At 49.5% G+C, this 27,257-nt stretch overlaps 1 protein-coding gene across 24 annotated transcripts in view; it reads left to right on the forward strand.

The window, feature by feature from the left end:
- NFASC (neurofascin) overlaps positions 1 to 27,257 on the forward strand; it is a 97,141-nt gene that overhangs the window by 45,353 nt on the left and 24,531 nt on the right. For 7 of the 24 annotated variants that reach the window (XM_037410316.1, XM_037410323.1, XM_037410328.1 and 4 more), the window contains 19 exons: positions 798 to 848; positions 5,912 to 6,023; positions 6,693 to 6,877; positions 7,264 to 7,395; positions 7,806 to 7,949; positions 8,343 to 8,454; positions 8,553 to 8,719; positions 9,290 to 9,437; positions 10,072 to 10,196; positions 11,096 to 11,131; positions 12,120 to 12,221; positions 12,332 to 12,529; positions 13,709 to 13,779; positions 14,379 to 14,601; positions 16,606 to 16,721; positions 17,995 to 18,199; positions 20,076 to 20,198; positions 20,828 to 21,001; positions 23,021 to 23,035. In XM_037410316.1, the coding sequence (XP_037266213.1) occupies positions 798 to 848; positions 5,912 to 6,023; positions 6,693 to 6,877; positions 7,264 to 7,395; positions 7,806 to 7,949; positions 8,343 to 8,454; positions 8,553 to 8,719; positions 9,290 to 9,437; positions 10,072 to 10,196; positions 11,096 to 11,131; positions 12,120 to 12,221; positions 12,332 to 12,529; positions 13,709 to 13,779; positions 14,379 to 14,601; positions 16,606 to 16,721; positions 17,995 to 18,199; positions 20,076 to 20,198; positions 20,828 to 21,001; positions 23,021 to 23,035 (2,439 nt within the window). Of the gene's footprint in view, positions 1 to 797; positions 849 to 4,200; positions 4,515 to 5,911; positions 6,024 to 6,692; positions 6,878 to 7,263; positions 7,396 to 7,805; positions 7,950 to 8,342; positions 8,455 to 8,552; positions 8,720 to 9,289; positions 9,438 to 10,071; positions 10,197 to 11,095; positions 11,132 to 12,119; positions 12,222 to 12,331; positions 12,530 to 13,708; positions 13,780 to 14,378; positions 14,602 to 16,605; positions 16,722 to 17,994; positions 18,200 to 20,075; positions 20,199 to 20,827; positions 21,002 to 23,020; positions 23,036 to 27,257 lie in introns of those variants that run through there. The other 17 variants (XM_037410326.1, XM_037410334.1, XM_037410337.1 and 14 more) reach the window with 10 other exon arrangements.

Here is a 27,257-nt window from a genome sequence, read left to right on the forward strand (position 1 = left end):
AAGCCAGGGTGTTCTCAGACCCCGAATAGGTGTTTCAGGTAATGGCGTGAGCTGGGGAGGGCAGATCCTCCGGTAGCCGCGGGCCAGGAGGGTGCATCCCCTGGCTCCTTGCAGAGTACGGGTGGCAATTAGCTTCCTCCTTCAAATATAGGTGATGGCTGGTGGTGCTTGTCGATAAACAAGAGCAGCATGCCATTGAAGAGGTGCTATTTTGCATGTAATGCAATCTACTTTAATTACCTTGTAATTAAAAGGGATTTTACAGCAGATTATGCTTTCGGAGCCTAATTATTGTTATGGGTTTTTTTATTATTATTTGTTCATCTTCACCATGCCTTTCTGCATCATTATGCTGCTGCTTAGCTGTGTCCAGCCCGTGCTTTATGCTGAGAAAAAGTAGCTGGAATATGTTTCTTTCATAGTTAAACTGAGAGAAAAAACCATTTTCTTCTCCAATTTGAACTGATTTTTTTTTCTCCAAAGCTATAAATGTCTTTACACCAAAAAGAAAAACACTTTAAGGAAATGTTTGTGATACAGTTGTCATACGTTTAATTATCTTCCCATCTTGTAGGAGGAAAACAGTCCTCTCTTCCTTTATTCCTCCTTTATTGCTGTGTTGTTTGTCCTGGAAGGCAGCTGTGCTCAGAGTGCTTTTGTTGCCTTGTCCGCATTGCTCTTGTGTTTTGGGAAGTTATTTTGTTTTCTGTTCTCCTTCCCCCCCGCCCCGCCTGTCCCCCCCAGCCCCCGCACGCTTTGTGGCACTCGATATGCTCACCGTCTTTTGTTTATTGCAGAGAAACCCCATAACGAAACGTCTTTACGAAATCACACTGACATGTACAGTGGTGAGTCAACGCTGGCTTCTGGAGACCTTCATGATTTAACCCCCTTCTGCCTAACCTGACTGATCTCCCGTGCTAACCGGGCAGCGAGCCGCCGCGCTGGCAGCACCGGCTGCCCACGCACCCCTCTGTGTGCCCCTCTCCCCCGCCGTGGGTCGTGCTCCCAACTTTGCAAAAACGGGTGGGACAAAGTGAGCCAAAGAGCGACAAAATCCCCTCCACGTTTTCGTGATTTACAAATTATTGAGTTTTAGGGTAATTAGCACAGAGCCCAGCTGGAGAGGCATTTGGATGAACAGGATCTGGCCCACCTGAAGAAGCCTGCGTGGCCGAGCGAGCTCCAGCTTGCTCCCTCGCTGTAGAGGTGGCTTGTCCTCAGCAAAATGGCTCATGATTTAAAGATAAGACCCACCATCCCTCCTCTCTCTGTCTTCAGCAAAAGCATCTATTGTAGCTGCGGCTAAAGACAGGCAGTGCCTGGGAGAAAAAAACAAAACAAACAAACAAAAAAAAACCCACAAAAAACCCAAACCAAACCAAAAAAAAGAAAAAAAAAAAGAGAAAAAGGGGGGGGGGGGGGAGGGGAGAGGAGTATTTAGTTTTCTTGAGAGCTGGGTGCTTTGTTTCTTTGTGGTGAGGTTGTACATGTGTTGGGATGCTTTCACAAGGCTCTTGCCCTTTGTCTGGGCAGGGAGATTACCTCCGCAGCCTGTGTTTGCTGGGAGAAGCCCATCCCAAACTCATAAATTATGCTTCAGACACAAAACCGGGCGTCTCCCCGGGGCACCATCGTTGCCCTGAGAATGGATTGGAAGTGTCACGGATATGATGGGATAATGCGGACAGAGTTGGGCAGCAGCAGGGGTTTGTAAGGGAGCGGGGTGATGGGGCTGTTTGCGGGCGATGCCGAGAGCGCAGGCACTGCCAGGGATGCGAGCGCCTCGCCAAAGACCACCACGGAGTCCCGTTGCCCCAAGGCCGGGCTCTATCATGGGCAGGATTTGCTTTCTGCCCCTCTTGCTGCTTACAGGGATGGGGTTGTGTGGCAGCGGGGTGGGGGCAGCCCTGGCGATACCCCACGCTGGTCCCTGGTGGTGTGCGGCCACGCAATCCTGCTTGGCTTCCCACCCCGAGCCACAGCTTGCTCTGTGCCTTGCACAACCCAGGGTGCGTTTTCTTCTTCCACGGGGACTTTTGGGGACAAGGAGTGGTTTTGCCAGCTGAGAGCAGAAAGAGTTGGCATGTGAGACGAGGAGGATGTGCCAGGCGAGGGCACTGGGTTCAGTGTCCCTGGTGAGAGCCCTCTCGTGCCGGCAGGCAGCCTGAGCATCCCTGCCCCGCTGAGGGAACCGGGGTGTTGGCATCCCAGGAGTAGGAGGTTTCTGAGGATGCTGGGGCAGGCTCAGCAGAGGAACCAGCCTCCCAGGTAGTGCTGGTGGCAGCAAACGGGCTGGGCATACCCTGAAAATAATTACAGAAATGGCTGTGAAAAGGGATTGCCAGCTAAATGAGCTTCAGTGGGAACTGCGTACGCTGTACCATGCCTCAATGAGAGGTGAGCGAGAAGAGATGCTTCTTTGGGCCAGGGACCAAAGAAAAATCCCGTGTGAGCTCTTCTGTAATACAGCTTGCACCTCAGCACTGTAAAGGCTGTTTGCATTTCAAAGAGGATGCCTGCACTCTGGCTGGGCACCACTTCTGTGCGTGCAGCCCTCGACAGCTCAGGAGGGAAAGCCACTGTGGTGGCCTTGGGCTTCTTGATCTCCCACTGCATGTCTTTGTTCAAGAAAAAGGGATGGTTAATAGTCATTCGGTTAGGAAAAGGACATTTTATCTGCACAGTCTCATAGATGTCTCCAGATTTCTATTCATAGGTGCACAGGAGAAACTGCCAGCTATTTGCATATATGGGCTATTTGCACTTAATGTCCCCTGGAATGCTTTATGGGTCCAGTGAATTCAAGTCACCCGCTCACGCCCCTGTGCAAATCTGAGCTCCAACCCAGCAACTTCAAATAGTTAGTGAACTGGTGAAAAAAACCTTATCTGCGCCGCTTTTTCTTTTTGCTAACCCCATGTTTCTTGCTGGAATGGCCTGTCTGGCCGAACGGGCTGCTGGAACTAGCTGCAGCAAAGTGAGGAGTTGGCTCTTGCAAAGCAAAGTGGAGAGCAGGGAAGAGGGACATCAGTCTCCCAAGTATTGTAGGTGTCTGGGAGACTTGGGGCTCTCAGACCCTCTACCTTGGGGTGCTGGTCCCTACGGTACGGGCTCAGCTCCAGAGCTAGCTTGCAGGGGAGCTTGATGGGACAGGCTGGTGGCGTAGGGCAGAGCAGCAGGATGTGGCGGGTCCCCTTCCCTGCCAGTCTGCGATGGATGTCCCCAAGCCTATCCCAGGGATGTGGGACCTTGTGGGATGCTCGTCTCAACCTGCACTTGAGGGCCAAGCTAATCATGGGGGATGCAACCAAGCCCTTGTCCCCCCACGGCTCGTAGTGGGTGCAGCGATTTCTTTGCTGTAAAGTGGAATTGCCTAGGCAAACTGTCCACAATTGCGAAGGGGAAGTGATCTAAAAGGATTAATTTAATATTTTATTAGCAGAAGTTTCTCACCATTTTTTTAAAATGGAAATGAAAGTCTGTTTTGTTCTTTTTTTTTCTTTTCTTTTTTTTTTTTTTTTTGGCAAATCTGTGGCATGTATTAAAGCTGGCTAGCTGTGCAGGAGGCGAACACATGGGATGTGTCTGGATGTGCATATTCCTATTATCGCCTTTCAGTAGAAATGCGAGCTGATGTATGATTTTTGAATGCCGTCAGGTGAGGACTGTGGGGAGGGGGAAGTCGGCTGCTCCGGGCTGAGAAGTGGCCGTTTCTGGGATACCTTGTTCACAGCTGAATGGGTCCACTTTCACAGAGGTGGGGATAACAGCAGCCATCTATTGGAAGCAGAGTCTATTTTTGAGCCAAAATAAATAGCCATGGGATTTATTTTTCCAGTTCTGTTCCATCCAAACAGATGAGCGAGACGTTGCTATTCCTCTGACAGCTTCCAGCTGTAGCTGCTGCAAGTTCAGAGCTGGAGCAGTACCCCTTCCTGAGAGAATTTCTGGCTGCTCCCTATTATAAACAGCAAAATATTTATTAGTAGTGCTGTACTAAAAGCTTATCAGCGTTGCTGTGTTGTTGTTAGGTTTATTAAACAAGTGGATAGGATACTAATTTATCTCCCTTATTTTTAATTTTCATCATTAATATACGGCTCGTAAAATTTGGCTTGCGCTGCTGCTTATCTCTTCTAGTTGTGCCCCGGGTTCCCGAGCAAACGGGTTCATTGTGGGAGTGAAAGGTACAGCCTGTTCAAACAGGCTGCGGGCTGTTGGCTAAGAAAAGCCAATATTGGTTTATAAAACAATATCCCATTCTCCTAATCCCATGAGAAAACAGAAGTTTAAGAGTCTGGCTGGAGGTATGGGTGCTGTTGATAAATACAGAGAAATACGATAAATTTAAGCCCAGCCGCTGGCTCTGCCACCCCCCGCAGAGCCCCCAGCATGGGCTGGATGGTTTTAACTGGGAACGAGATCCTCTCCAGAAGCAGGCAAGCAAACAGCAGCGTCTGCCTGCCCGGAGACCTGGCCCTCCAGGATAAAGTCAAGATTTGCCTGCCCTGGTAATCCATTAATCAAATAATTGACTAACTTGCTGATGAGCGCATGTGGACCGGTCACCGGCGGGGGTGTGGGGGCGGAGGGCTGCGTGTGTGTGGCCGTGCTCCTGCAGATGCGGAGCTGTTTCAAAGGCACGGTGTAACTCCTGAGGTTGGGATTTTTTTCCCCTTGTGAGCCTGGTCCCAGGCTTTCCCTACGGCAGGCTGATGGGAACTCCATGAACAGCCACTGCCCTCTCTCCCCTCCTTCTTCCCAGCCCTTTGCCCCTACCAGAGCTCAGCTGGAGGCTTCCCAAATAGACACCAGCATCCCCAAAAGCCTCGTGGTGCTGGGCATGCCTGGCTGCCTCCCACTCTCCTAGCGAATGGGGTTTTCGGGGCTGCAGGAGAGTCAAGTGTGCACCCCAAGATCCTGCTCCTGCACTGGGGTGGGCTCCCCTTGTGGATATTTGTGGTGACCCTGTGTCCACCCTGGCCATTCTGCCCCCTTTCCTAATCTCATAACCTCTGTCTCTGCTACTGCTGCTTTCAAGCCCATCTCATCCTGTTTTGTCCTCACTGATCTAGATCTAGTTTAATAATTCCACTTATTAGTGGAATTTATTCCATTAATAGTTAACTTTTTTCCCCCTACAGAGAGACCTTTGCTGTGTGTATCTGTAGAGAGTTGTCTCGTGTCTTCCCCTGTTTTTTTCCTGTTAAACTTTCCTGTCCAGTCCTGAAATTGGTCATTTTGCTCGTTAAGTTGTTCCTTCCCAAAGGGCACTGTCCTTCCAGGCCCCACAGCTCCTAGTAAGGGTGGGAAACCTCCTTGGTGCTGCTAGGGCCGAGACAGCGCCGGGATGCTCCGTATTTCGGAGATCTCTGTGGCAAAGCAGCTCAGTTGTCTGAGTAAACCTTTCCTGCACCCATTTGTTCCTTTCATCCTTCATTGCATGTTGTGTCCATCAGTATTTCCAAGTCTCACCTGATTTCAGCCCATTTCTTTGTGCTAGAGGCAGGGGTGAGCAGGAAAGGCACTGCCCGGCTGGAGCTGATGCTGTGGAGACTCTCCTGATGCACCATCCCTGTGGCTGAGCTCCCTCTTCCATCCTCTGCTGCTTCTTTACTTCCCTGCCTGCCAAGCATCCTCTCTCTCCCCCTTTTTTTTTTTCCACTTTAAAAAATTACCTTGGGCCCTACTCTGCTTTCCAGGTATATTTCTGGGTGTGAGTTCAGCATCCCAGGCTTGGCTGGGAACTTGACAGCTTCCCCCTGAAAACACCGTGTATTTCTGGCCCCTGTATGTGCCCTTCCTGTTGCTGCGGCAAAGGAGAGTTTAAAAATGCTGTTTTGTTTCTTTTTTTTCTTTCTTTCTTTCTTTCTTTTTTTTTTTTTTCTCCCTCTCCTGCTGATTTCAGCCCGAGGGATTATGGAAACAACTCCCAGCTTCATGTATCCCTACGGGACCTCAAGCAGTCAGATGGTGCTCAGAGGGGTGGACCTCTTGCTGGAGTGCATTGCATCAGGAGTGTACGTACTGATTCCCGTACCGCTTCCCGTGCCGCTTCCCGGCGGCTGGCGGAGATGGGGAGAGGGTGGTCCCCAGCGCCAGGGCCTGGGACCAAGATACTCAATCACCAGTGGCAATACCTCTGGCTAGGAAAAGGGATCGTTCCCTTCCTTTTAACCGCTATTAACAATACTCTCATAACCTACTTGAAGCGTAAAAGCATGGAGCAAACAGGAAAGCTGAGTTTTGCAGCACTGCCCAGCGAGCAGGTGTCTGGATATTTGCTGTCCAAGGATGATTTCCCACTGCTTTGTGCTTATAGCTATTGGCAAGTCTCCTGGGTGCTGCTCACCACGCTGTATAAACTGCGGGTGAGGACTTTTGTGGTCCATGTGCTGCAGAAGTGTCCTGGGCTCAGGGTGAGGCTTTGGCAGCGCTGCCTGGTGCTGCCTGCACATGCTGCCAGAGCGGCGCCCTGCATCCCCACGCACAGTGCATGAGGTCGACCCTGCTGCTGATCAGCTGGTGATGCTCAGGGTCCTGGGTTTCAGGGGCTATGGTAGGAAGAAAGGTGGCCCAGCAGCTGGCTCAGTCCCTGGGTGTGAGTAGGTGGTTCCAAGTGTGGGATTATCATCTTAGAAGTGATTTTCTTGGTTTGCAAAAGGATTTATCTCCTTCCCTCTCCTTAGACCAGCACCAGACATCATGTGGTACAAGAAAGGAGGAGAGCTCCCTGCAGGCAAAACCAAGCTGGAAAACTTTAACAAGGCTCTTCGTATCTCCAACGTCTCCGAGGAAGACTCTGGGGAATATTTCTGCTTGGCATCAAACAAGATGGGCAGCATCCGCCACACGATCTCGGTGAGAGTGAAGGGTACGTCATCTTTACCTTGCCATCTTTTTTTCCCTTCGCAACCAGCAGCTGTGAGGGGATGTGCATGGGAGGGGATGCTCTGCTCTGTTGAAAGGGGCAGCGGGGGCTGTATCCAGCCGTACCCGCTTCTCATCCAAACTGACCTCAAAGCAGTGTGAGATGTGATCTCAGCTGGTGTAACTCAGCGGAGTTACTAACCGATATAAAAGTTGTGGGTTTGTGTGGCCAAAGAAGGGGGGGAGAGGGCTCCCCACCCCCATAGCACCCAGGGAAGCCCACTGGAAGGGGTGGTGTTTTCATTTAGCTCAGCAGGGAGCAGTGGGAAGGGGATTTGGGAGGAGGTGGTACCGTCACGTTTATAACTGGGGTGTTGGTGTGTTTTAAAGCTGCTCCATACTGGCTGGACGAACCCCAGAACCTCATCCTGGCCCCTGGCGAGGACGGCAGGCTGGTGTGCCGAGCCAATGGGAACCCCAAGCCTGCAATCCAGTGGCTGGTGAACGGCGAACCCATAGAAGGTGAGCAAGGGAGAGTATGTGCCTCCTTTACAACCAAATCCCTGCCGAGGTGCTGGTGGCTGCCCCTGAGAGCCGGAGCTGCTGTCGGGATGCCAGGCACCTCGCCGAGCAGTGTGCGTGGGCTCCAGCACCACAGCACTCACACCACCTGCTTGACTGAGATGAGGCCAGTTGAACCTTTGTAGGTTCTTTGTAGGCTGGGGAGGTCACATAGTCTAGTTTTATCTGGGCGGAGATAGAAAGACATGGAATGATATTTCTTGTCTTATGAATTTTAAGTTAAAATTTAGGCTGGGGAGGTCACATAGTCTAGTTTTATCTGGGCGGAGATGGAAAGATGCGGAATGGTATTTCTTGTCTCGTGAATTTTAAGTTAAAATGGAATTTGAAGAGTGCTCTCTGTTTTGAAGCTTCTCCCCCCAATCCAAGCCGAGAGGTGGCTGGAGACACTATTGTATTCCGAGACACCCAGATCGGCAGCAGTGCCGTGTACCAATGCAACGCGTCCAACGAGCACGGCTACCTTCTCGCCAACGCCTTTGTCAGCGTCCTGGGTAAGTACTTTGGGATGAGGAACACCCTATACTCAAGTTTTCCCTGCAGAAGTTTTCTTTTTGCTTGCCTTTGTTGGGAGCTACTCTGAGGCTCGTGCTTGAGGGTACGTGACCTCTGCAACTGGGCTTTGGAGCAGAAGTCCATTGCCATGGACTTGCAAAGCCGGGGGAGGCTAAGCATAGTTGATGCTATGTAGGCTGATCCATGTAGCGACGCTAGAAAGGGAAGGAGAGACAAGAGGGAGCAGAGAAGCTCTACTGAATCTTGCTGGTGCCAATGGGGAAGGGTGAACAAAGGAAAAGGGAGGGTGGATGAAGAGACTGGGAAGAGTGGTGGAAACTGGACGCTGGTTTCTTTTCTTTCTCCGTGGCTGTGATTTTTGCCCTTTGCAGATGTGCCTCCTCGGATCCTGGCCCCCCGCAATCAGCTCATAAGGGTGATTCAAAACAACAGGACCCGACTCGACTGCCCCTTCTTTGGGTCACCGATCCCCACCCTGCGATGGTAAGAGCTGCGGCACATCCCCTGCCAGCCCGTAGGGGTGGGAAGGGGAGGTTTCCTGCTCTTTCTTCCCTTACAATAGCACTTTGTGGTGTTGTGAGGTTTAAGAACGGCCAGGGGAACACGCTGGATGGAGGAAACTACAAGGCGCACGAGAACGGGAGCTTGGAGATGAACATGGCTCGGAAGGAGGACCAGGGCATCTACACGTGCGTCGCTACCAACATCCTGGGTAAAGCAGAGGCCCAGGTTCGCCTTGAGGTCAAAGGTAGGGCATGAAGGGTTCCAGGTCAGAACAGTCTCTTGGATCTTCTGAAATTTGCAGCAGAAATAATAATTTAGGTTAAGGGAGGGTTGGCTGTGCACTTCTGCAGTCTGTCAGCTGGACAGGCACTAAGTAATTTGGAGCTGGAATCCAGAAAATGGTCGAGATTCCCTTTTAATGTTGGGGAAAAACCAAGGCTGTGGATGTACTGATGCTGCCGAAGGGCTTGGTGTGGATACTAAGCTGTGACACGCCGTAAGCAATGCAAAAAGAAATACAAAATGTTCCTCAGGGTTAACTGATGGCAACAAAACATTTTCTGAATCAAATTTCCACCGGGGCTTTCCCTCTTCAGAAAAACTGATTGCTGACTCGGAAAGCTGCGTGTTTTTTAGAGAGTCAGCATAAATTAATGGCTTGTTAAATTAATTTATTTGCAAGCATTTGTATCGCAGGCTGGCCAAGCACTTGATGTGGATGCATGTCCCTTCTACCTAACACCGCTCTTCCTCGCGTTCCTGAGCTGAGACTCAGAAGTTTGGTGCCTCACGCTTTGTTTCTGACTCGGTGCAGATCCAACCAGGATCGTGAGAGGACCAGAAGACCAAGTGGTGAAGAGGGGCTCCATGCCTCGCCTCCACTGCCGTATAAAGCACGACCCTACGCTGAAACTCACGGTCACCTGGCTGAAAGATGATGCACCCCTCTACATCGGGAACAGGTCTGTGGTTAACAGTTCCATGGCTCTTCTCTCCCAGGATTGCTGGAATTCTTACAGAACATTTCAGGAGGCAGGAGGGATAAGACAGATAAACATGGAGTTCCCATCTAGGCAATAGTTGCTGTACTTGATGCTTTTCATGTTACTAACTCCTTCCAACAGACACCACCTAGCAATTAAAATTGACTGATGGGTAAATCAAGACTCTGACTGGAGGTTTTATTTACAGGTATTTTAGGGCATCTTGATAAAATGGGTCGGTTATTAACAAGCTACTTTGAAATTAATGTTTCTCTGCTGTGAGTGGTATGGTTGTAATTTCCTTTCCCCAGCCAACCCCCTTCTCATGAAGCGAGATCTGATCACAGGACACGAGCCAGGCAGAGGTCAGGCTGTTTTCCTAAAAGAGTGATTATTCCACATAGATACCACAGTACATTTGCCGATTCCTTCGGAAATGAGGTTTCCCAGAATAGCTCAACACATCCTTAGCTGATAAAATCTCCAGACCAGGGACATATTCCTGTTGTGTTTGGGCTTTTCTATGTATTTTATCAGAGAACACTTAGACCTCAACCCTGCTGCCTCATGTGCTTAGGCACAGTGGTATGATTATCATTTTTATCCCTTTAAGGATGAAGAAAGAAGATGATGGTCTGACAATCTATGGCGTGGCTGAAAAGGACCAAGGGGATTACACCTGCGTAGCTAGCACAGAGCTGGACAAGGACTCAGCTAAGGCGTACCTCACCGTACTGGGTAAAGCTGTACTGACACAGAGCTGAGTGCTTTATTTTTAATACAAGAGACTGACTTCAAGGTCAGACTGAAAGGGGGATCTGTGATCACAGGTTTGTCCTCTGAAGCAGAGATGCTCAGGGAAACGCTGGCAGAGCATTTGTTCCGTTGCTGCAGGACTCGGCAAGGACGTGCTGCCTAATCTCGGGCTCAGACAATGGCATTGAATTTCAGTTGAAGAAAACTTGCATTTGAGAAGAAGAAAAAAAAAATAGTTATTACATACAGCTAAAAATATCCAAATGTGAACGTTGAAGCTCTGTGAGAACAGTCCTAAATCTGCAAGTGAATTTAATTGAATGTCAGGGTGCTGAGCAACACTGGAAACCCAGGGGTGAGCAAACCACCCCTAGCCTGGCAGGTCCCCTTTTCAATGGAGGGAGTGCCAAACCTAAGCCCATTCCCCACACCCATTTAAGTACACTGCGAGATCTACTCACAAAGCACCGATTTATCCATCCCTGCTCTTGGCCACCCCAGATCCTGCTCCACAGGAGCACCCCAACCTGCCAGCACCGCTGGCACAGGCCCACAGTGCCCAACAAAAGTCAGAACGCAATATGGATCCCGTATCCCTAATAATTTGATTTATTTCCCTTCCTTTTCCCCTAATAGCTAATTAACTCTCTAGCAGGCTGATGTTTCCCCTTTGCTGTGTACTACAAGTATGAATAAAGGTGTGCAGAGCGTGCCTGGAGGTCTCGGGGGGAAGGATGTAGCTACTCTGGTCCCCAGGCAGGATCGGATCCTTCTGAAATCTATAACTGTGTGTGTAATTTTGTATTTGCCAGGTGCTCCTCTGGCCACCAAGCTTAATGACTAAACTAACACCGTTAACAAACCAATGTCTTACCTTGCAGCTATCCCTGCTAACCGTTTGAGAGACTTACCAAAAGGTAATCATCACTAATTCATTGGGTTGATTTTATTTTGTACATTTCTTTTGTTTTGCCTTGCCGATAACGCCAACAGAAAAATCTAGGTGTAGTGGCTGAGAAAGCTGGGAGCTGATGCTTCCAAGTCCTCTCCAAGTTGCCCTTGAAAACCCATCCAGATGGCCGCGGGTAGGAAGGTCCTGAGCCACCTCGTTGTGTGTCCCACAGTGCCAATTCCCGAGTGCAAGAATCACTTTGCCCATACCTGGAAATGGTGAGCCCTGATGGGAGACAAAAAAAAAAATAATAAAATCATATTGAATCCCTTGACCTTTACCTGGACAGAAGTTGGGACTGTTCCGCTTATTGCATGAGCTGATTTTTGTGTGACCATGTGGGTTGCAACCAGGTGGAAAAAGCAGAATTGTGCCTAGAGCGTTTCTAACAAGTAGGTATTTTCATTGAGGTTTTGTGTCCTTTCTATTTGTTTGCGTTTATTTTTTGGGGCAGCTGCATGTAGTTTGTTGTAAGATCACCTATCCCCCTGCTAAGCCACAATATTGTGGCTTTTTTCTCTTTTTTTTGTAAATTGGTTGGAAACAGGAGTGCTGAGGTACTAACAGACTGACTCCTGTTCTTACCTCTGCTGTCAAGAGTGGTTCCAAAGAATGTTTATCGATATGGTGATAGGTGCTTTATATATATAAAAAAATATATATGTATGTGTGTAAAATATATATTCCACTTTCCACCACCAAGTAACATCAGTGGTAGAGGGAGCACGTAGGGCTTCAACGCCAGGCACAATTAGTACATGAGCACATACGTATTTTAAAAATTGCACTGGTCACCGAGCTGCAGGACGTGAATCGTGCCGGAGAGCACGTGTCCTCTCACAGGTCTGGGCTAAGGTGGCCAGGGCTTCCCCTCCTGGGAGAAGCGATGGGAAGTGGGATTCCCAGCTCCTGGGACAATCCCAGCCTGATGTGTCTTGTTACTCGGCCAACAGAACGACCCGACCGGCCCCGTGACTTGGAGCTGACAGACCTGGCCGAGAGGAGCGTGCGGCTGACCTGGATTCCCGGCGACGACAATAACAGCCCCATCACAGGTCTGCCACCAGGCCCTCGGCCCCGTATCCCTCCCTCTGTCTTCTGCACGGTGGAGGGAAAATTCCCTGTGAGCTGACCCTTAACTCCACCTCTCCATCCTCTCCCCCAGACTACATCGTCCAGTTTGAAGAGGACCGGTTCCAACCTGGCATGTGGCACAACCACTCCAGATACCCTGGCAGCGTCAACTCAGCTGTCCTGAGCCTCTCTCCTTACGTCAATTACCAGTTTCGGGTGATTGCGGTGAACGACGTGGGCAGCAGCCTGCCCAGCATGCCCTCTGAGCGATACCAGACCAACGGGGCACGTAAGTATCGTCCTCCCAGTCCTTCTTGCCATAGTGACTTGACGTTGGTCTTCACATCTGGCCACCACCCTCCATGTAGGCTCTCCCCTCATGGGGTGTGATTATAGCCCCTGCAAAAGCAACAGATTTACACAGGTGAGGGAACGAGCGAGCTGGTCCACACAGTCGTGTGCTGGGTGTAATTTTATATATCGCATCCTCAAGCCCGCAACTGATACCCTGCAGAGCAGCCAAACTCAAACGGAAAGATTTATGCAAAGGTCGCTCCAGCAGAATCTGCTGAAGGAAAGCCTGGGTTCACCTTACCGAGAAGCTTTCTAAAGAAAGTCTTTCATCCTTTCTGAGCACAGGAAGCTCAGAAGGCTCTTAGAAAATTAGACTCAAGTATAAACTGGCCACAAGCAAAAGGCATTTTGTTCCAAAATTGCTAATTCGTTGCCCATTGCTAGAGCTGGCCAGGAGCCCAGGTTGATGCTATGAGGGTGCAAGGCACTAGTAAGGGTGCCCAGAGCAACTGTGGATGCCCCATCCCTGGAAGGGTTCAAGGTCAGGTTGGACGGGGCTGGGAGCAACTGGGCTGGTGGCAGGTGTCCCTGCCCGTGGCAGGGGGTGGCACTGGGTGGTCTGTAAGGTCCCTTCCAACCCAAACCATGTGCTCCAGTCCACAACCAAGACTCGGGTCTCTGTTTGTGTGCCCAGTGCTATGTACATTGCAGAATATTTAGGAATATTCCTATGAGGAATTCACAGGAACTCAGTGGTTTTGCTGCATTTCTTAATTTAACCATTGCAGAGACACTTGTGCAGTATCTGCTGGCATCTAGTGTTGGCTTTTGACATCACTCTGCTTCTTTCAGACTGTCACTCTTGCTCCTGAGGTTGCTTCACAATGGCTGTCTTTCAAAGATTTAGGACATTTTGAGAGTGGGGGGAAAAAAAAAAAAAAGGAAGAAAAAGAAGCTCCTAAATAAATGGCCTGGTTTTCAAGAGTGCTCAGAGTCTCATGTTCTATTAACCTGAATGGGAACTTCTGGAAAAATCAGGCCATTAACTTCTGACTTGGAAGTACTTTTGGCTTGGCACAGTAAAGGGTTTTTAACCACTCAAATGGTCATTTTAACATTAAAACCTGCTTTTTTTTTTTTTCCTTTTTTTTTTTTTTCCAAATGTGAATTTCAGGTCCTGAAATTAACCCAACAGGAGTTCAAGGTGCAGGGACCCAAAAAAACAACATGGAGATAACCTGGACGGTGAGTTCTTTGGTGCTTGACAGCCACTCAGCATCTTACCATTAGGGTCACAGATGCTAAGATACAGAGAACACAGCATCTCCACATCATACCACATCAGAACATCAAAACTTTAATGATCATAAATAAAATGCAGAAGATGCACCTATTTACAAGAGAGGACGTTGTTAGTGCCTAGAAGAAGGTTTGTGATAAGAACAATAATTTGCCACTATTTAAGCACAAGGAAAGATGCTGGATGGCAGATACAGGTTAGGGAGGATGCTGAGCATATAGGGCTTACAGACCAGCCCTTGCTTTTCTCCGTGCACCAGCAGGTGTCATCCACAAATAAGCCAGCATCGCTATGGAGGGTAGGAATTACAGTGGGAGTACAGACTGGAATATAAGGATAGGGTTCTTGGTCCTGCCTTGGTGCTGGAGGGCAAGGACTGGGTAGGTCTCCCTTTGGGAACAAAAGTACTGACCTCCTTTGGGATTCGCTGATGGAGCGTGAAACAAGAACCAGCTGCTGAACAGAACTTTTCGGAGCTCCACGGCAGAGAAATACAGTTGCTCTTTCTTCTTCTCACTTTCTTTTTCTGTTTTGGTCTATCAAGCCTCTGAATGCAACTCAAGCTTATGGGCCCAACCTCAGGTACATCGTGAGATGGAGGCGAAGGGACCCCCGAGGGAGCTGGTACAACGAGACAGTGAAGACGCCAAGGCACGTCGTCTGGAACACCCCCATCTATGTACCCTACGAGATCAAAGTGCAGGCAGAGAATGACTTTGGCAGAGCACCAGAGCCTGACACCGTCATCGGCTACTCAGGGGAAGATTGTGAGTACTTTCTCAGCCGGAGATCGTAAGTGTTTCGGGGCTGGATCCCACCTGAGGTCAGTGGGTTGGCACCTGTGCCCAGGACGTGCTCACAGCTCGGCTTGATTTGGCACAAAAATCCAGTTCCAAGTGTTGGAAGAAAAAGGTTTGGCCGTTAGATTCTGCTGGGGGCTCTGCCTGCATGACCCCAAGTCACTGAGCCTCTCCCTTGCTCTCTGTAACACTCGGATAACACTTCTGAGGGTGGAAGACAGTAAGATTTCACTTCAGATGAACTCTGACTGTATTCCAAGAAACCAGATGATTTTTTTTTGCCTCTGATATCTGTAGAGAGCTGAGTTCATCTCAGAGGAGAGGTGCTATGAGTGGCCTTGGTTCATCCGGGACTGGATTCTTGTGCCTCCCTGACAAAGCCCCAGCTCAGGCTCCTATTTGCAACACACCATTGGCTCAGCTTTTCTTTCTTTAAAACTTCCCACCTGGTCACCAGAACAGCAGCCACCTCGTTTAACCCTTTCACCTTCTTTCTGGGCTACTGGGATCACTGTCTGCGCCTGTAGCATCCGACACTCTCAATGGCGCTTATCCTTACCCAGTTAGGATCATGCGGTTTGCTGCCAGCAGCTTTGTTTTGAAAGAAATAGGTGTCAGTTCCTCGAATTGCAGCAGGAGTGGGGGGGCCCTGGCTGTGTGACTTTAGAAGTACCAAGAAGGAAGGCAGATAAGCCAGCTAACCATCCGTGTCTCCAGGCTGGAAGTCAAAGGGGCACAAAAATGGGGCACAGTAATTACGAGCAAATCGGCGATCTTGTGCTGAGGGAGCACGCGTGACGCCTTCTCTTCTGGGCATCTTCTCCCAGCGGAGACAGGGCAACGGGAAGGAAAATGGGCAGGAATGGGGGGAGTCAGGGTAAGAGCTGAGCACCGGGAGCAGAGCTGGACCTAGCTGAGAGGCTGTCACCAAAAAAGCTCCACAAGCACCCGGCTGCACTGTCGTCTCTGCGCTACCAGGGTCTTCTTTCCCACTTTCAGTTGGAAAAGTGTGTAATAATTTTGAGGTTTGGGAGGATGTGAACAAGCCCACACATGCGCTTTATATGGAGGTAAACCAGGGAGCCCAAAGTTGCCATATCACATCCCAGACACAAATGTGGTCCTGCCTGTATCCCGAGGCTGGGACAAGTCAAAAAAACAACTAAACAAAAAAAAAGTAGCCCCTGAACTCCTTCACAAATAACTGCAGATTTCTACATATGAGCAGGTGAGCTGCAAAGAGGAGGTAATAAACCCAGCGGACCTACACCAGGTTCTGACCAAATTCAAATGAACAGAGGTGGAACTAACAGGTAGTTTTGTAACCCCTGGGTCTAACGGTGGCCAGCTGGGCACAGTGGGAGGGGGCTGGATTTGCCAGGACCCTTCACTCGGAGAGGGAGAGCCCTGCCTGGCGTGTAGGAAGGAAGCCCTGCTATAAACTGGAGCACGACCATTCTTGTGATGGCTGGCTGATGAAACGTTTTTTGTTTGGGGGTTTTTGTGCTTTTTTTTTCCTTCCCCCCTTCCTGTGGAAGCAGTGACAATAGTCAACTTTTCAAGCATGCACATGTTGGGGAGAAAGCACGGGGGCAGAGGTAGGTGCTGGTGCTGCTGTTCTGGGTATTCACATGCTTAGGGGGTTTGCTCACCCCAGGTGGGGGCAAGAAGCTGGGAACTGGCCCGTTGCTGCTGTTTTATTTTATCCAGTTTGGAAATCCTCAGGAACTGAACTTAAGGAGGGAGAAAAGGAGGTGATCATACCTATGAAACGCTGCCAGCAGACAGAGCAGCCAGAAGATGCCAGAGCTGGGGCATGGAGCTGCTGCTTGCCCCGTCTGCAGCAGCCTGGCCATGCTGCGATGGGAAAACCATGGCAAGGGGGGCAGAGGGGTGTCCGTCCGTCTGTCTGACCCTCCAGGGTACTGCTGGGTGCCTAACGTACACTCTGCTTTATCCCTGAACGCTCAGATCCCAAGGCTGCGCCCACAGATGTTAGGATAAGAGTTTTAAACAGCACTGCCATTGCTCTGACCTGGACCCGAGTGCACCTGGACACCATCCAGGGACAGCTCAAGGAGTACAGAGTGAGCAAACCCAAATCTCTTCGGCACTGACTATTAATACAGCTAACCTTCTCACAAGGCGGGGTGGCCCCGGTGACGGAGCCGCCTGCGACGGGGATGACAGAAAACTCTCCTCCTGCCGTCCCAAGTGGATATGGCTGGATGGGGACACGGAGGCTGAGGTCTCCTCTGGAGCCTCACCAGAAACGAAGGGGCTTGGTTTGCTCTTTGTGGTGCCTGGACGGGGCTGGGGACATCTCCTGTTGCTCCCCCAGAGCTCAGGGCTGGGCTGGGGTGCTCAAAAAGCAAGCGGGGCTGCCCTTGTGCACCCAGAGAGGGACTTGGGGGTCCTACCCATGCAGCAAGGTGCCTTCTAGCTCTAGAGCTCCCCAGAACCATGGGCTGGCTGGTTCAGGGGGAAATCAACCTCAGACAAGTACAGACAGGCTGGTTTTTGTGTCATCCCCAAAGTACCCACATCATCTTTTAATGAACACCAACCTCTGCAAAGCCTAAACCCAGCGGTTCGTACTAACTGGCAACTAAAGACAGCATGATGGATCCTGTTGTGTTTTGGTTTGTTGGTTTGGTTTTTTTTTTTTCTTTTTTTTCTTTTAACATTGGATATTTACGGCTAAGGTAAAATAACATAGCGTTTATTACGAAGGACAGACCCTATTCACAACAAGCAAAAGTCTGCAGAGAGCACCTTCTATCAGAGTTTAAGACATTACCAAAAGCACGTGTCCTGCGAACAGTTCCAGCATTTCAAATCAAATAATCTGCTGGGCATAAAGCAAGCTCCCTAGGTCCGGCTTTCATTTGTGCTGCCTCTGCTCTGGCATTCTGGTTTATTTTCTGAATGGATCTTCTTTCTGCATGAAATAAGATTTACAGTCGGGGCTTCGAATGGGAGACTTTCCAAGTTCAGGCTTTCCTTTGTGCCTGGATGCATCTTCCCTTGCACACCGCTACGGTGCTACTCTGGGTAGAAAGTCACTCGCTGCCTAGCACCTGGGAACCAGAAACAGCTCTTTGTAGTCTGAGCTTAGTGGTTTTGCTCTGTGACCTTTGGTAAGCACTTAACCCTCTGCTCAGCCTCTTCCTCCAGTAACACCACTGACCTGCCTGGCTGGGGGGGAGGGATGTGGAGCTTCATTAATTACTCTAAAAGGCTTCTGCAGCCCAGAGCTGCTCTTTGGAAAGGCAACGTTTTGCTATGCTTTGTTAATGAAAAAACAAACAATTGCACTTAAATGGGAAAAGCTTCACTTGCCATGCATGTTTCTTGAAGGCCTATTTCTGGAGAGACAGTAGTTTGCTGAAGAACCTGTGGGTCTCCAAAAAACGGCAATATGTGAGTTTTCCTGGAGACCGAAACCGGGGCATAGTGTCCCGGCTGTTTCCTTACAGCAACTACAAGCTTGAGATGGTTGTAACCAACGGGAGAGGAGATGGGCCACGCAGTGAAATTAAGGAGTTCCCCACACCCGAAGGAGGTACGTTCCCCGGGGGGGGGTTGTGCAAGGCACCCATCCCTCGGGTGCGTGCTGGGAGAGGCCTGGGGGGGTCAGCAGCGATGCTGCTGGGGAGATGCGAGGGATAATTTTTAGCTGAGCCTGGGCAGCATCACTGTCACACGGCACTGCTGCACGCCTTCGTCACCGTAGGGCAGGTGACATCTCTGCAGCTACACCTAAGAGCTACCTACTGGCACTGTCTCCTCGATCTAAAAATCCCACTCAGGTTACTTTGAACGCATCAGCAAGTATTTCTTAGGCTGAACAAGAGAAATGTTTGCAAAACCTCTTCAGAGGCACAGCACTGTGCCCTTGATCTGCTGCCTGACCTGCAAATGTCACCGCGCCTCCCGGTGCTGCGGGTCGGTGAAACAGGAGTGCACATATTCATCTCGCTCAGTAAAAGGCAGTAAAATCTTTCCAAGACCCAAGTACTTTTGTTCCAAAAGGATGTCACTAATACCCCTGTCAGGCTTTTAAGGCAAGAGCACTTCATTCTTCTGTTTTAAAGAGCTTGTGTCAAGGATGAACTTGAGATTTTAATTTTCTTGCTGTCACAGGAGCTATTTATAGACACACCAATAACTTTTTGTTGGAGCTGCACTTTCAGCTGGCAATGAATCTTCCTACAGCACAGATGTTTTCGGCACAGTATGTTATAAAAATGCAAGAGGAGAAAACAGGAGAGGCTAAAGCAAATCCTGTCTCAATTAACACAAAACACTACGGGGTCCTCCTCTTTCTCTTCACAAGTCCGGCTGCACAAGAACAGCATCTCTCGGTCCTGTCTCTTTCTTCATCCACTTGGATGCTGCCACCATTTTCTAAGGATTTTCAATTGATCAGCCATAATTAAGCTTGTTTAGAAAGAAAAGACCTTGTTCCAGTAGAGTGTTTTGCAGTCAGGTGCATTTTTGATTGAGCTGCTTACCTGCGTGCTAGAGGCACAGAGCATTTGGGGTGGCTAAACTCACACATGGGTGGCACCGATTGAAACAATTACAGTGGATTATACTCTTGTCATAAGGAAACTTGGTTGTTGGGGTGGTTTTTTTTCCTGTACCACTATTTTGTTGGCTATATATTGATATTTAGGAGATTGAATGATATTCTGCAAAACTTCTGTTAGAAAAAATTATAAAAATCACTAATCTCTCAGATCTGAGAGCCAAGTTGTTCCCCCAGTTTAGACATGCAATTCTGAGTTAAAGCAGGAGAATAATTTAATTCAGGACTGTATAATGACTTCCTTCCTTTACTAGCTTCGAATAAGCAGTCATAAAAGCAGCCATTCCTCAGGGTAAGGACCACTGTGCACATGCACCAGCTCCCCCTTACAGATCTCTAGGCATTAATAACACAAAGATGCTTTGCCATGGGAGGAGCTGCTATACTATTTTTCACCGTTCCAACAGACAAACAGATGAGATGTAAATGTTGGGCTGGGTGGGGGCTGTAAACAAGACCAGCAGAGTACGTGTACAACAGGCAGAAATGGGACTTGAGCTGTGTCGCAGCTCCGCTTCACGGCTGTAGCATCTTCCGCGGGTGCGGTACCCAGCGAGCGCAGCGCAGCACGCTGCTGCCGGGGCTGGGGTTGCATGCAGAGCTGCTCTGGTTTCTGCTCCCTGCGCTCACGCTGCTGAAAACCCCGGGCTGGCAGATGGTTTCTGGCACAGATTCTTGTTCAGTCGGCTTCTGACTTTTAGTGTGTGTGTTACCTGTGTGTGTGTCTGTATTTATAAGTGTCCGGAGTGTATCAGCCAGTCTGCGATGTATACAGTATTGTAAGGTATGTTATCTTGTATGTTTTTTCTTCTTTCCTTCTCCTTCCTGGTCCCATCCTCCTCCCAAGTGCCCAGCTCCCCCAGGTATTTAAGAATCCGACAGCCAAATCTGGAAATCATCAATCTGGAGTGGGATCACCCAGAACATCCCAATGGAGTCCTCACAGGATACAACCTTAGATATCAAGCCTGTACGTTCCACATGTTATCTTCTTAGTGATAATAATTAAGTCACGAAATATTTTCCTCACTGCTAGCTACCTCCTCACCTAGCCCAGAAAGTTCTCCGTAAGGAAGTGGAGATTTTGGATTCTGTGAGTTGTGTGATGGCAAGGTGAGACAGGCTGGTGTGGGAGAGGAGCCGTGGAGCAGGGAGCGTGGCGGGTGCTCAGCAGTTCTCCACACTCCACCACTGCAGGGAAACAAGTTTGAGCTCTGATTTAGCAAGACCTGTAAGCTCAGTCTGAGTAGTTTCTGTGCTCACTCAAACACAAGCTCCCAGCTGTCAAAGAGGTGCTGCCCAGAGTGCAGCACACTCTGTAGAGCCCAGCATGGTGCCTGGGGCGGCACAAGACCCCGGCACTCTGCTGTGCCTTCCCCCGACCGCCTGTACAACCCTGAACGTCCCTGTTAGCAAGTCCCCCCCGCCACTAAGTCACTAACCGCCCTCGATGAAGCGTATTGAACAGCAGCTATAGCTCTAAGCACATTGCCCCACACCGACGGCAGGTCGGTCCTGGGGGCAAGGTGCTGAGGCAGATAGCGCAGCGTCTTTCTGAAACCACGCTTAAAGCCACCACGACCTGCCTTTCCTCCCCAGTTAACGGATCCAAAACGGGCCGAACCCTGGTAGAGAACTTCTCTCCCAATCAGACAAGGTTCACACTGCAGAGGACAGACCCCATCTCGCGCTATCGCTTCTTCCTGCGCGCACGGACCCAGGTGGGAGAAGGAGAAACCCTGGTGGAGGAGTCACCAGCCTTGCTGAACGAAGGTATGTGAGCAGCAACAGCTTCTGGCTTTGCTGAGGGGTTAGGGGGGGCGACGGTACACGTATGAGCCAAAAAGCGCAGGTCAGAGACTCAGGTGGGCAACAGAGCCACCGGTACAAGACAGTAACTGGTGCACAGCTAGATAGACTGGCCAGGACCCAATACTGCAGCAGAAATGCTGCATGCAGAGGGGACAGGGGGGACTGTCCTGTGCTCCAGGGGACCATCATGCTGCCCCCCAAGCCACTGGTCTTCCTCACGTGCCCTGGAGCAGGAGGGCACCTTGCTCTCCTCTCGCTCTGCCCCTCTGCACTCTCCGCAGCTGATTCGGGGCAGAGACGGGTGACTCTGACGTGGCTCGAAGGGGATGCTGCAGCTGCATCCTCCAGGCAGTGAACCCCAGACAGGGGCTACGGTGCCACCTCCCTGTCACCCCACAATCAGCAGCTGACCTGACCCCTCCCCAGCAAATCCCCACCTCCCGGATTCATAATCGGATAAAATGCCCACTGTGAGACATTCATCAAACTAAGTGAAAGTTCAGGAGCCCTGAGGGAACTCGGGGAGACAAAAGCTGGCTCTTTCCTTTCTTTAGCAATTGCTAAAAGACCTATGATTTGGTTAGCGCTCTGATTTAATGGAGTTTTTTGTCTCCTTTCCCCCATCTCCCCCTCCCCAACTAATGGCTCTAAGTAGCAAAAGCAATTCCTGCTGATGACCCATTGGAAATGAAATGCTTCTTGACACCTCTTAGGTGGGCTCCAGCATTGCTAATTTACGTGACAGGATGGGAGATGGGGCTGCATATGCTAGGAGAAAAAAAAAAACCCACTAAGTTACACCCTGGCAAACGTGAGAGGGGGCACGTCATTGCTTTAAAAAGGAGCTTTGCCGAACCAACTGTTAGAGCACAGGGAGCGGATTGAAGTTGTCGGTGCTGATAGTCAATAGTTGAGTTGTTTCATGTAAAAAAAAAAACCATTTGCTTTACTGGGTTTGTTTCTATACACTGGTAACAGCGCCTGTTAGCAGAGCCCAGCCAAATAATAGCCGTAACCAACCACTGTTGTATATTGCTTAACCGCTTTGTATCAGGAGATAGCAGGTACAGCGTGTGCCAGCGTGACAAGGTAAGGTCCCCTGTCCGCAGGGTTGGGGACACGGATGGATGGTGGCACCCAGTGCTCCCCACCTGCCCTGGCCGAAGGGATGAGCTGCTGCCGCTTAGCAAAGAAAAATCGCGGGGGGGGTGGGGGTGGGGGTGGGGAGCAGCAAGAAAAAATTAGTATACGGTCTGAAGTGATAGAAATAAGGCAAAGTTTGACGTAAAAACTTGAGACAACAGGACACAGGCGGGTCCTGCTAACGACAGGCGTGTGAGCACGATGTGCAACATTAAATGCTATGAAGGTACCTGCTGTAAGGCTACACAAAAGATGAGTTTGGAATTAAAAAAAAAAAAGAAAAAAAAGGCAGATTAAGAGAATTAAACCCATTAATACATTCAGAGGTTGTTTTCTGCTTGCCAGACTCACTCGCCTGAGAAGTTTAAATAAAATACATCTCTCTGATGTTGTGCACCATGGGCTTCAACCCCCACAGGGCAGGACGAGCACTGATGTTAGAATTACACCAGAAAAATTGCGTTCACCAGAAAAAGGTGAAATCTGGAGTGTCAAAACTGGTCCTTGCTGGGATTAGATATCAGCACCTGCTTAAGCACCCTGCTTAACCACCACCACTGGCATCTCTGCTGCAGAGCTGGTGTGTTTAACTGGTAATCTCCATCTCCACGGAGACATCCCTGCTCTCTGCGAGTGGCTCTGATGCGCAGGAGGGTGACGGGTTGTGGCTAATGCATTTACTCCCTCTCTCTCAAGTCTCTGGTGGTGCTGTGCAAGTGGTCCCCAGTCTCTTGTTGGTGTGTTCTGGTTGTTTTATATATTCCTCTGTTTTCTCTTCCCTTCTCTTCTATGCTCTCTTCGTATTCCCCTCTCTATCCTTGGCGCTGCCCTCTGAAGCCACGCCAACCCCAGGTACCGTACCAGCTGGAGGAGGTAACAGGCATGGGGCAAGGCTCACTCCACTCTGCTCTCTCGCGTGTGCTGGCAATTAAGCATGCACTCCATTAACCCTTTCAATGGGAAGGTGAAGCCTCAGGAGTCTAAATTGGGCATATGGAATGACGGCGGGTAAAAACGAAGCCCCACAGGCAGAAGGGACAAGGGCAGGCTCCACAGGAGGGGCTGCAGAGAGCAAAATATCTCTGAGCGGCGCTTTACAGCCTCCTAGATGCCTCAGGATCGCCAACCCCACCAAACGCTGTCACTGCCACAGACTGAACAAGCAAAAATAAGAGTGAAGTTGCCCTGTTAAAGAGGTTTTTTAACACCAGATCTGCACAAAGCCCTCTCCTTTCTTAAGCCCCAACATCCCTGCCCTGCAAAACAGCACGTTTACCAGCCAGCCCTGACTCGGCGGTGCCCATCCTGCACCCCTGCTCTGCCCTACTTAAGCTGCATTTTTACACCCGAGAGGCTGGGCTGCTGCTGCTGGCAACATATAAAATCCCATTTTATACCTGTTCCACAGGTCTGTGCTGCAGCACACGGGCACCACACGCCACACACCTCCCCACAGTTCTTGTAGGGCTGCCAGGGCTTTCGTACAGGAGAATCCTTTTGTTTCCAGGTGCCCATTGAAAGGGTTAAGGACAATGTTTGTGCCACAGCTGTGCATGTCTGCATGCGAGGCTATTGCTGGCTTTGCCCTCGATTGCGTATTCCTACAGCAGCATTGAAGCAAAGAGAAACCTTTTCTTGTAACGGGGGCGGCGCCTCTACCTGCTTTCAAGGGAACCCAAATCCCCAGTTACCCAGCGGCAAAGTCCAAAGCATAAAGCAGAACTTCTAGTTGCCCAAAGGACGCCCACCTCTTACAAAAGCTGCAGCTATGACTTTCCCCCTCTCCCTGCCTTTGAGCCACGATTTCAGCAGCGGGGCCGGCCCCGGGACCAAGCTCAGAGGGGGGCTAGCGGCAGGGTAGGGAGTGCAGCCAGCCCGAACGCACCCTGAATGCTGCGGAAAAGCTTTTGGTCTGGAGCAACAGCACTGGTTTGCCCCGCACCAAGGGCTCTGTAAGAGGTCGTGCTTTGCCTTTGCTGGACACGGCCCCGGGGCTGCCGGGGCTTCCCGAGGAGGAACAGCTTCTTAGAGAAGACTCTTCCCAAGTGATACAAGTGCAGGACCTGCTCTCTGCACCTGTAGGTTTTGCTTTCCTACCTCATAGATGTTTCTCCTCCTTTTATTTCGTTGCAGTGATGTCTCTCCTCCCAATAATTTTGCTTTTTTCCCCCTTTCCTTTCTGATTAGATGCCAATCTTTTTCTTACTGTATTTTTCTCTACCAAAAAGAAAGAAAAAGGGGGTAACAGATTGGTCTGCTTTGGGTGGTGGGACACTGAAAACAAATGTAACCTTTTGGCTTAGGGGATCTCTATCCTCCGAGTCCGGGAAGGCTGTTTTGCTGCTACAGCTTGTACTTCAGCCAGGGCTTAGCTTATCCACAAGAATCCAGATTTTCTTCATGGATCAGGATCAACTTCTAAAGTACTTTTCTACTTGCGGTGGATATTGCTGAACTTTGAAAACACAACGCCATCTCTTTAGCCTTCCAGCATCATATCATTTCAGGCATGATTTCTTATACTACTGAAAGCTAGATGAATTATTTGCCATTTAAAGGATAATTCTGCAAAAACAGAGCCCGCTGGTGTCCCCCACCTCTGTTTTTTACCTTCTGCTAGGAGAAACAGTAAAGAGAAACGGTATGCCAGAGCTGAAAGAAGTCTGAAAGTCAGTAAGTGGAGCAGTAGGTTGCTCAGCACTAACTCAGGCGCACTCAGCCTCCTCATCGTGCGAGGCTTCAGCCGGAGAAATCAAGGCAGTGGGAGCCCTACCAAGATCCAGCACAAATCTTCGTCTTGCTCTTGAGCTGGATGTCATTTCTCGTTAGGGCATGGGGCGGGGGCGGGAGCTGTTACACAACTTGAGCGGTTTTTGTCCCGAGAGGCTGTTTCTCTTCCCGACAAGTACGGGGTTCCATTGAAATACTGCTTGACCTTTCTCGGTAGATTCATCTCCACTTAATGACCTAGATTTTGTAGATTTTTATGGATTCACAATGAAAGTTGCCTTAAATTGCAGTAAAACACTCTTTGCTGGGGGCTGCTGGCACAAAAAAAAAAAAAAAAAAAAGTCTTTTTTTTCAGGGTAACCTGACATATACAGGGTCATAGCTGTTTTGTATGTGTGTGAGAAACTGGACCAGCTTGATGACATCAAAGTGAAATGCAGGGACTTTTACTTAAGAAAGGCTTTACCTTTCCTAAGCCAGACCTGGACAAAGGGAGAGGTGATACGGGAAGAGAGGACATCTAAAAAGGGCTCTCATTTATGCTATGAATGAGAAAAAAAAAGCAAACACATATCCTATACTACCCTTGTGTATGGAAAAACTTCTTCAGAGACCATAAAGAGTATCGGTCTTAGGCTTTAAGGAAAAAACACTGACTTTTCTCTGTTCCCTTCTTGTGTCTCCATAATTAGGAAGCGGAGGAGAAAGATCCTATTGTTCGTTTTAGAAACAGACAGCAGGGAGAACTGCTGACCCCTCTCTTTTAGCGGTTGCTCAATCGCTCCTTTCTATTCTTGAATTTCTTACAGCTATCATCAGATTTGGAACACTTTATGGTAAAGCCATTACAATTTCCTTCTGTTGTTAAAATCTGGGAGAGGGTGAGAAGAAAAAGAACCACCCAAATCTCTGAAAACGTATTTTGGCTAATCATCAAAATTCATGAAAAATTAATCAAATTTCTCCAAGCCTAATTATTTTGCAGACACACCCAAGGGAAAGCTGTTACTACAGCCCAACAACACATTAAAAGCATCTTTAAATAATTAAAGATGCAGTATGGATGCGTATTGTTTCCTGTATTTTGCAAAAAACCCATGCAATTAACCCCTGAGCGGTGACACTACTCGGAGCAGGACCTGAGTCCCTCTCTTAAGAGGCTCCCTCTTTAAATATCCCCCTTTTGCTTTTATGATTCTTCCTCTCGTTTGTTTTTTTTTTTTCTAATCTGAGCCTCACACACTTTTTGCATAAGGTTTGGCCTCTTTTTTTTTTTTTTTTTTTTTTTTTTACTGGTCCATTCACAGTCCTAGGAGCCAAGCTGCAGCAAAGAGCATGGCCGTCCTGCTGCAAGCATCTCTCGTTACTTAAGTCTATTAATTGCTACAGCCAGACCGCTGCATCGCCTGTCCATTATAACAGCCCATCTCCTCCCCACCGTGCCCCTCGGTCTCCATCTCCATTACCTGAAAGGGTAATGCATCTTGCAGACAGAAAAAGCAATTTGCCTTGCAAAGATGGGGCCTGTTAATGGGCTGGATGGTCCTTTAGATGTTTCCAGGAAGATGGGCTAGGCTAGGGTGGGAGCAAGAGAATGGGAATCACTGGTGCTGGCTTTTCCTCTGGGTTTCCTGGGTGTACTGGGGCAATTTCAAGCCTTCTTGGAACACGGGTTTGCAGCCTGCTGCTCTGCCCTGAATTTGGGAAGGCAGCAGCCCCTTCCTGCTTTCAGAGGGGGGAAATTTTTTTCCCCATCACACAAACGCCAGATGCTCAGCCCTGTCCCTAAACTTGAGGCAACTGCTGCCAAAGCCCTTCAGCGAAGCTCAACGCAGAAAAATAAATCCAGCTACTCCACAAAGCTCAGAAATGTTATACCAGAGAGAGTATTGCAACCACGTTTTTAGAAGGATGTGTGTGATTTCTAGATTTTCAAAAGGAGCAGTGGCACCCCCCCTGTCCCCCCCTTTTGCAGCCAGGAGGAGTGATCTGTCACTCCTTAATTAGCCCTGAGGCAGTGGGCAGTGAGCAGGGGACCCCCGGGGACCCCCAGGATGGGCCATGGCCCCACGCAGGCTGCTCCCTGCCACCCCCCCAGTGGGGTGCCCTCTTCTTTGGGGGATGCCGGAGCGCTCTGATCTCTGTCAAAGACTGCCTTTATCTCCCCCCTGACAGAAATCAGCTCTCATTAGGGGATGGATTTCAAAATCTAGAGAATGACCCTTATCTTCTTTCCCCCAAATCTCCCAGCTGAGCTTTTCTCCCGCATACATTTCATATTTATACACAAATGAGGCTGCAGCTTTGAATCCCGGGGCAGCTTAGGACTAAATCTGCCCATGGC

This window comes from Falco rusticolus, chromosome 17 (genome assembly GCF_015220075.1).
Source record: "Falco rusticolus isolate bFalRus1 chromosome 17, bFalRus1.pri, whole genome shotgun sequence".
In the NCBI taxonomy this organism is placed as follows: domain Eukaryota; kingdom Metazoa; phylum Chordata; class Aves; order Falconiformes; family Falconidae; genus Falco; species Falco rusticolus.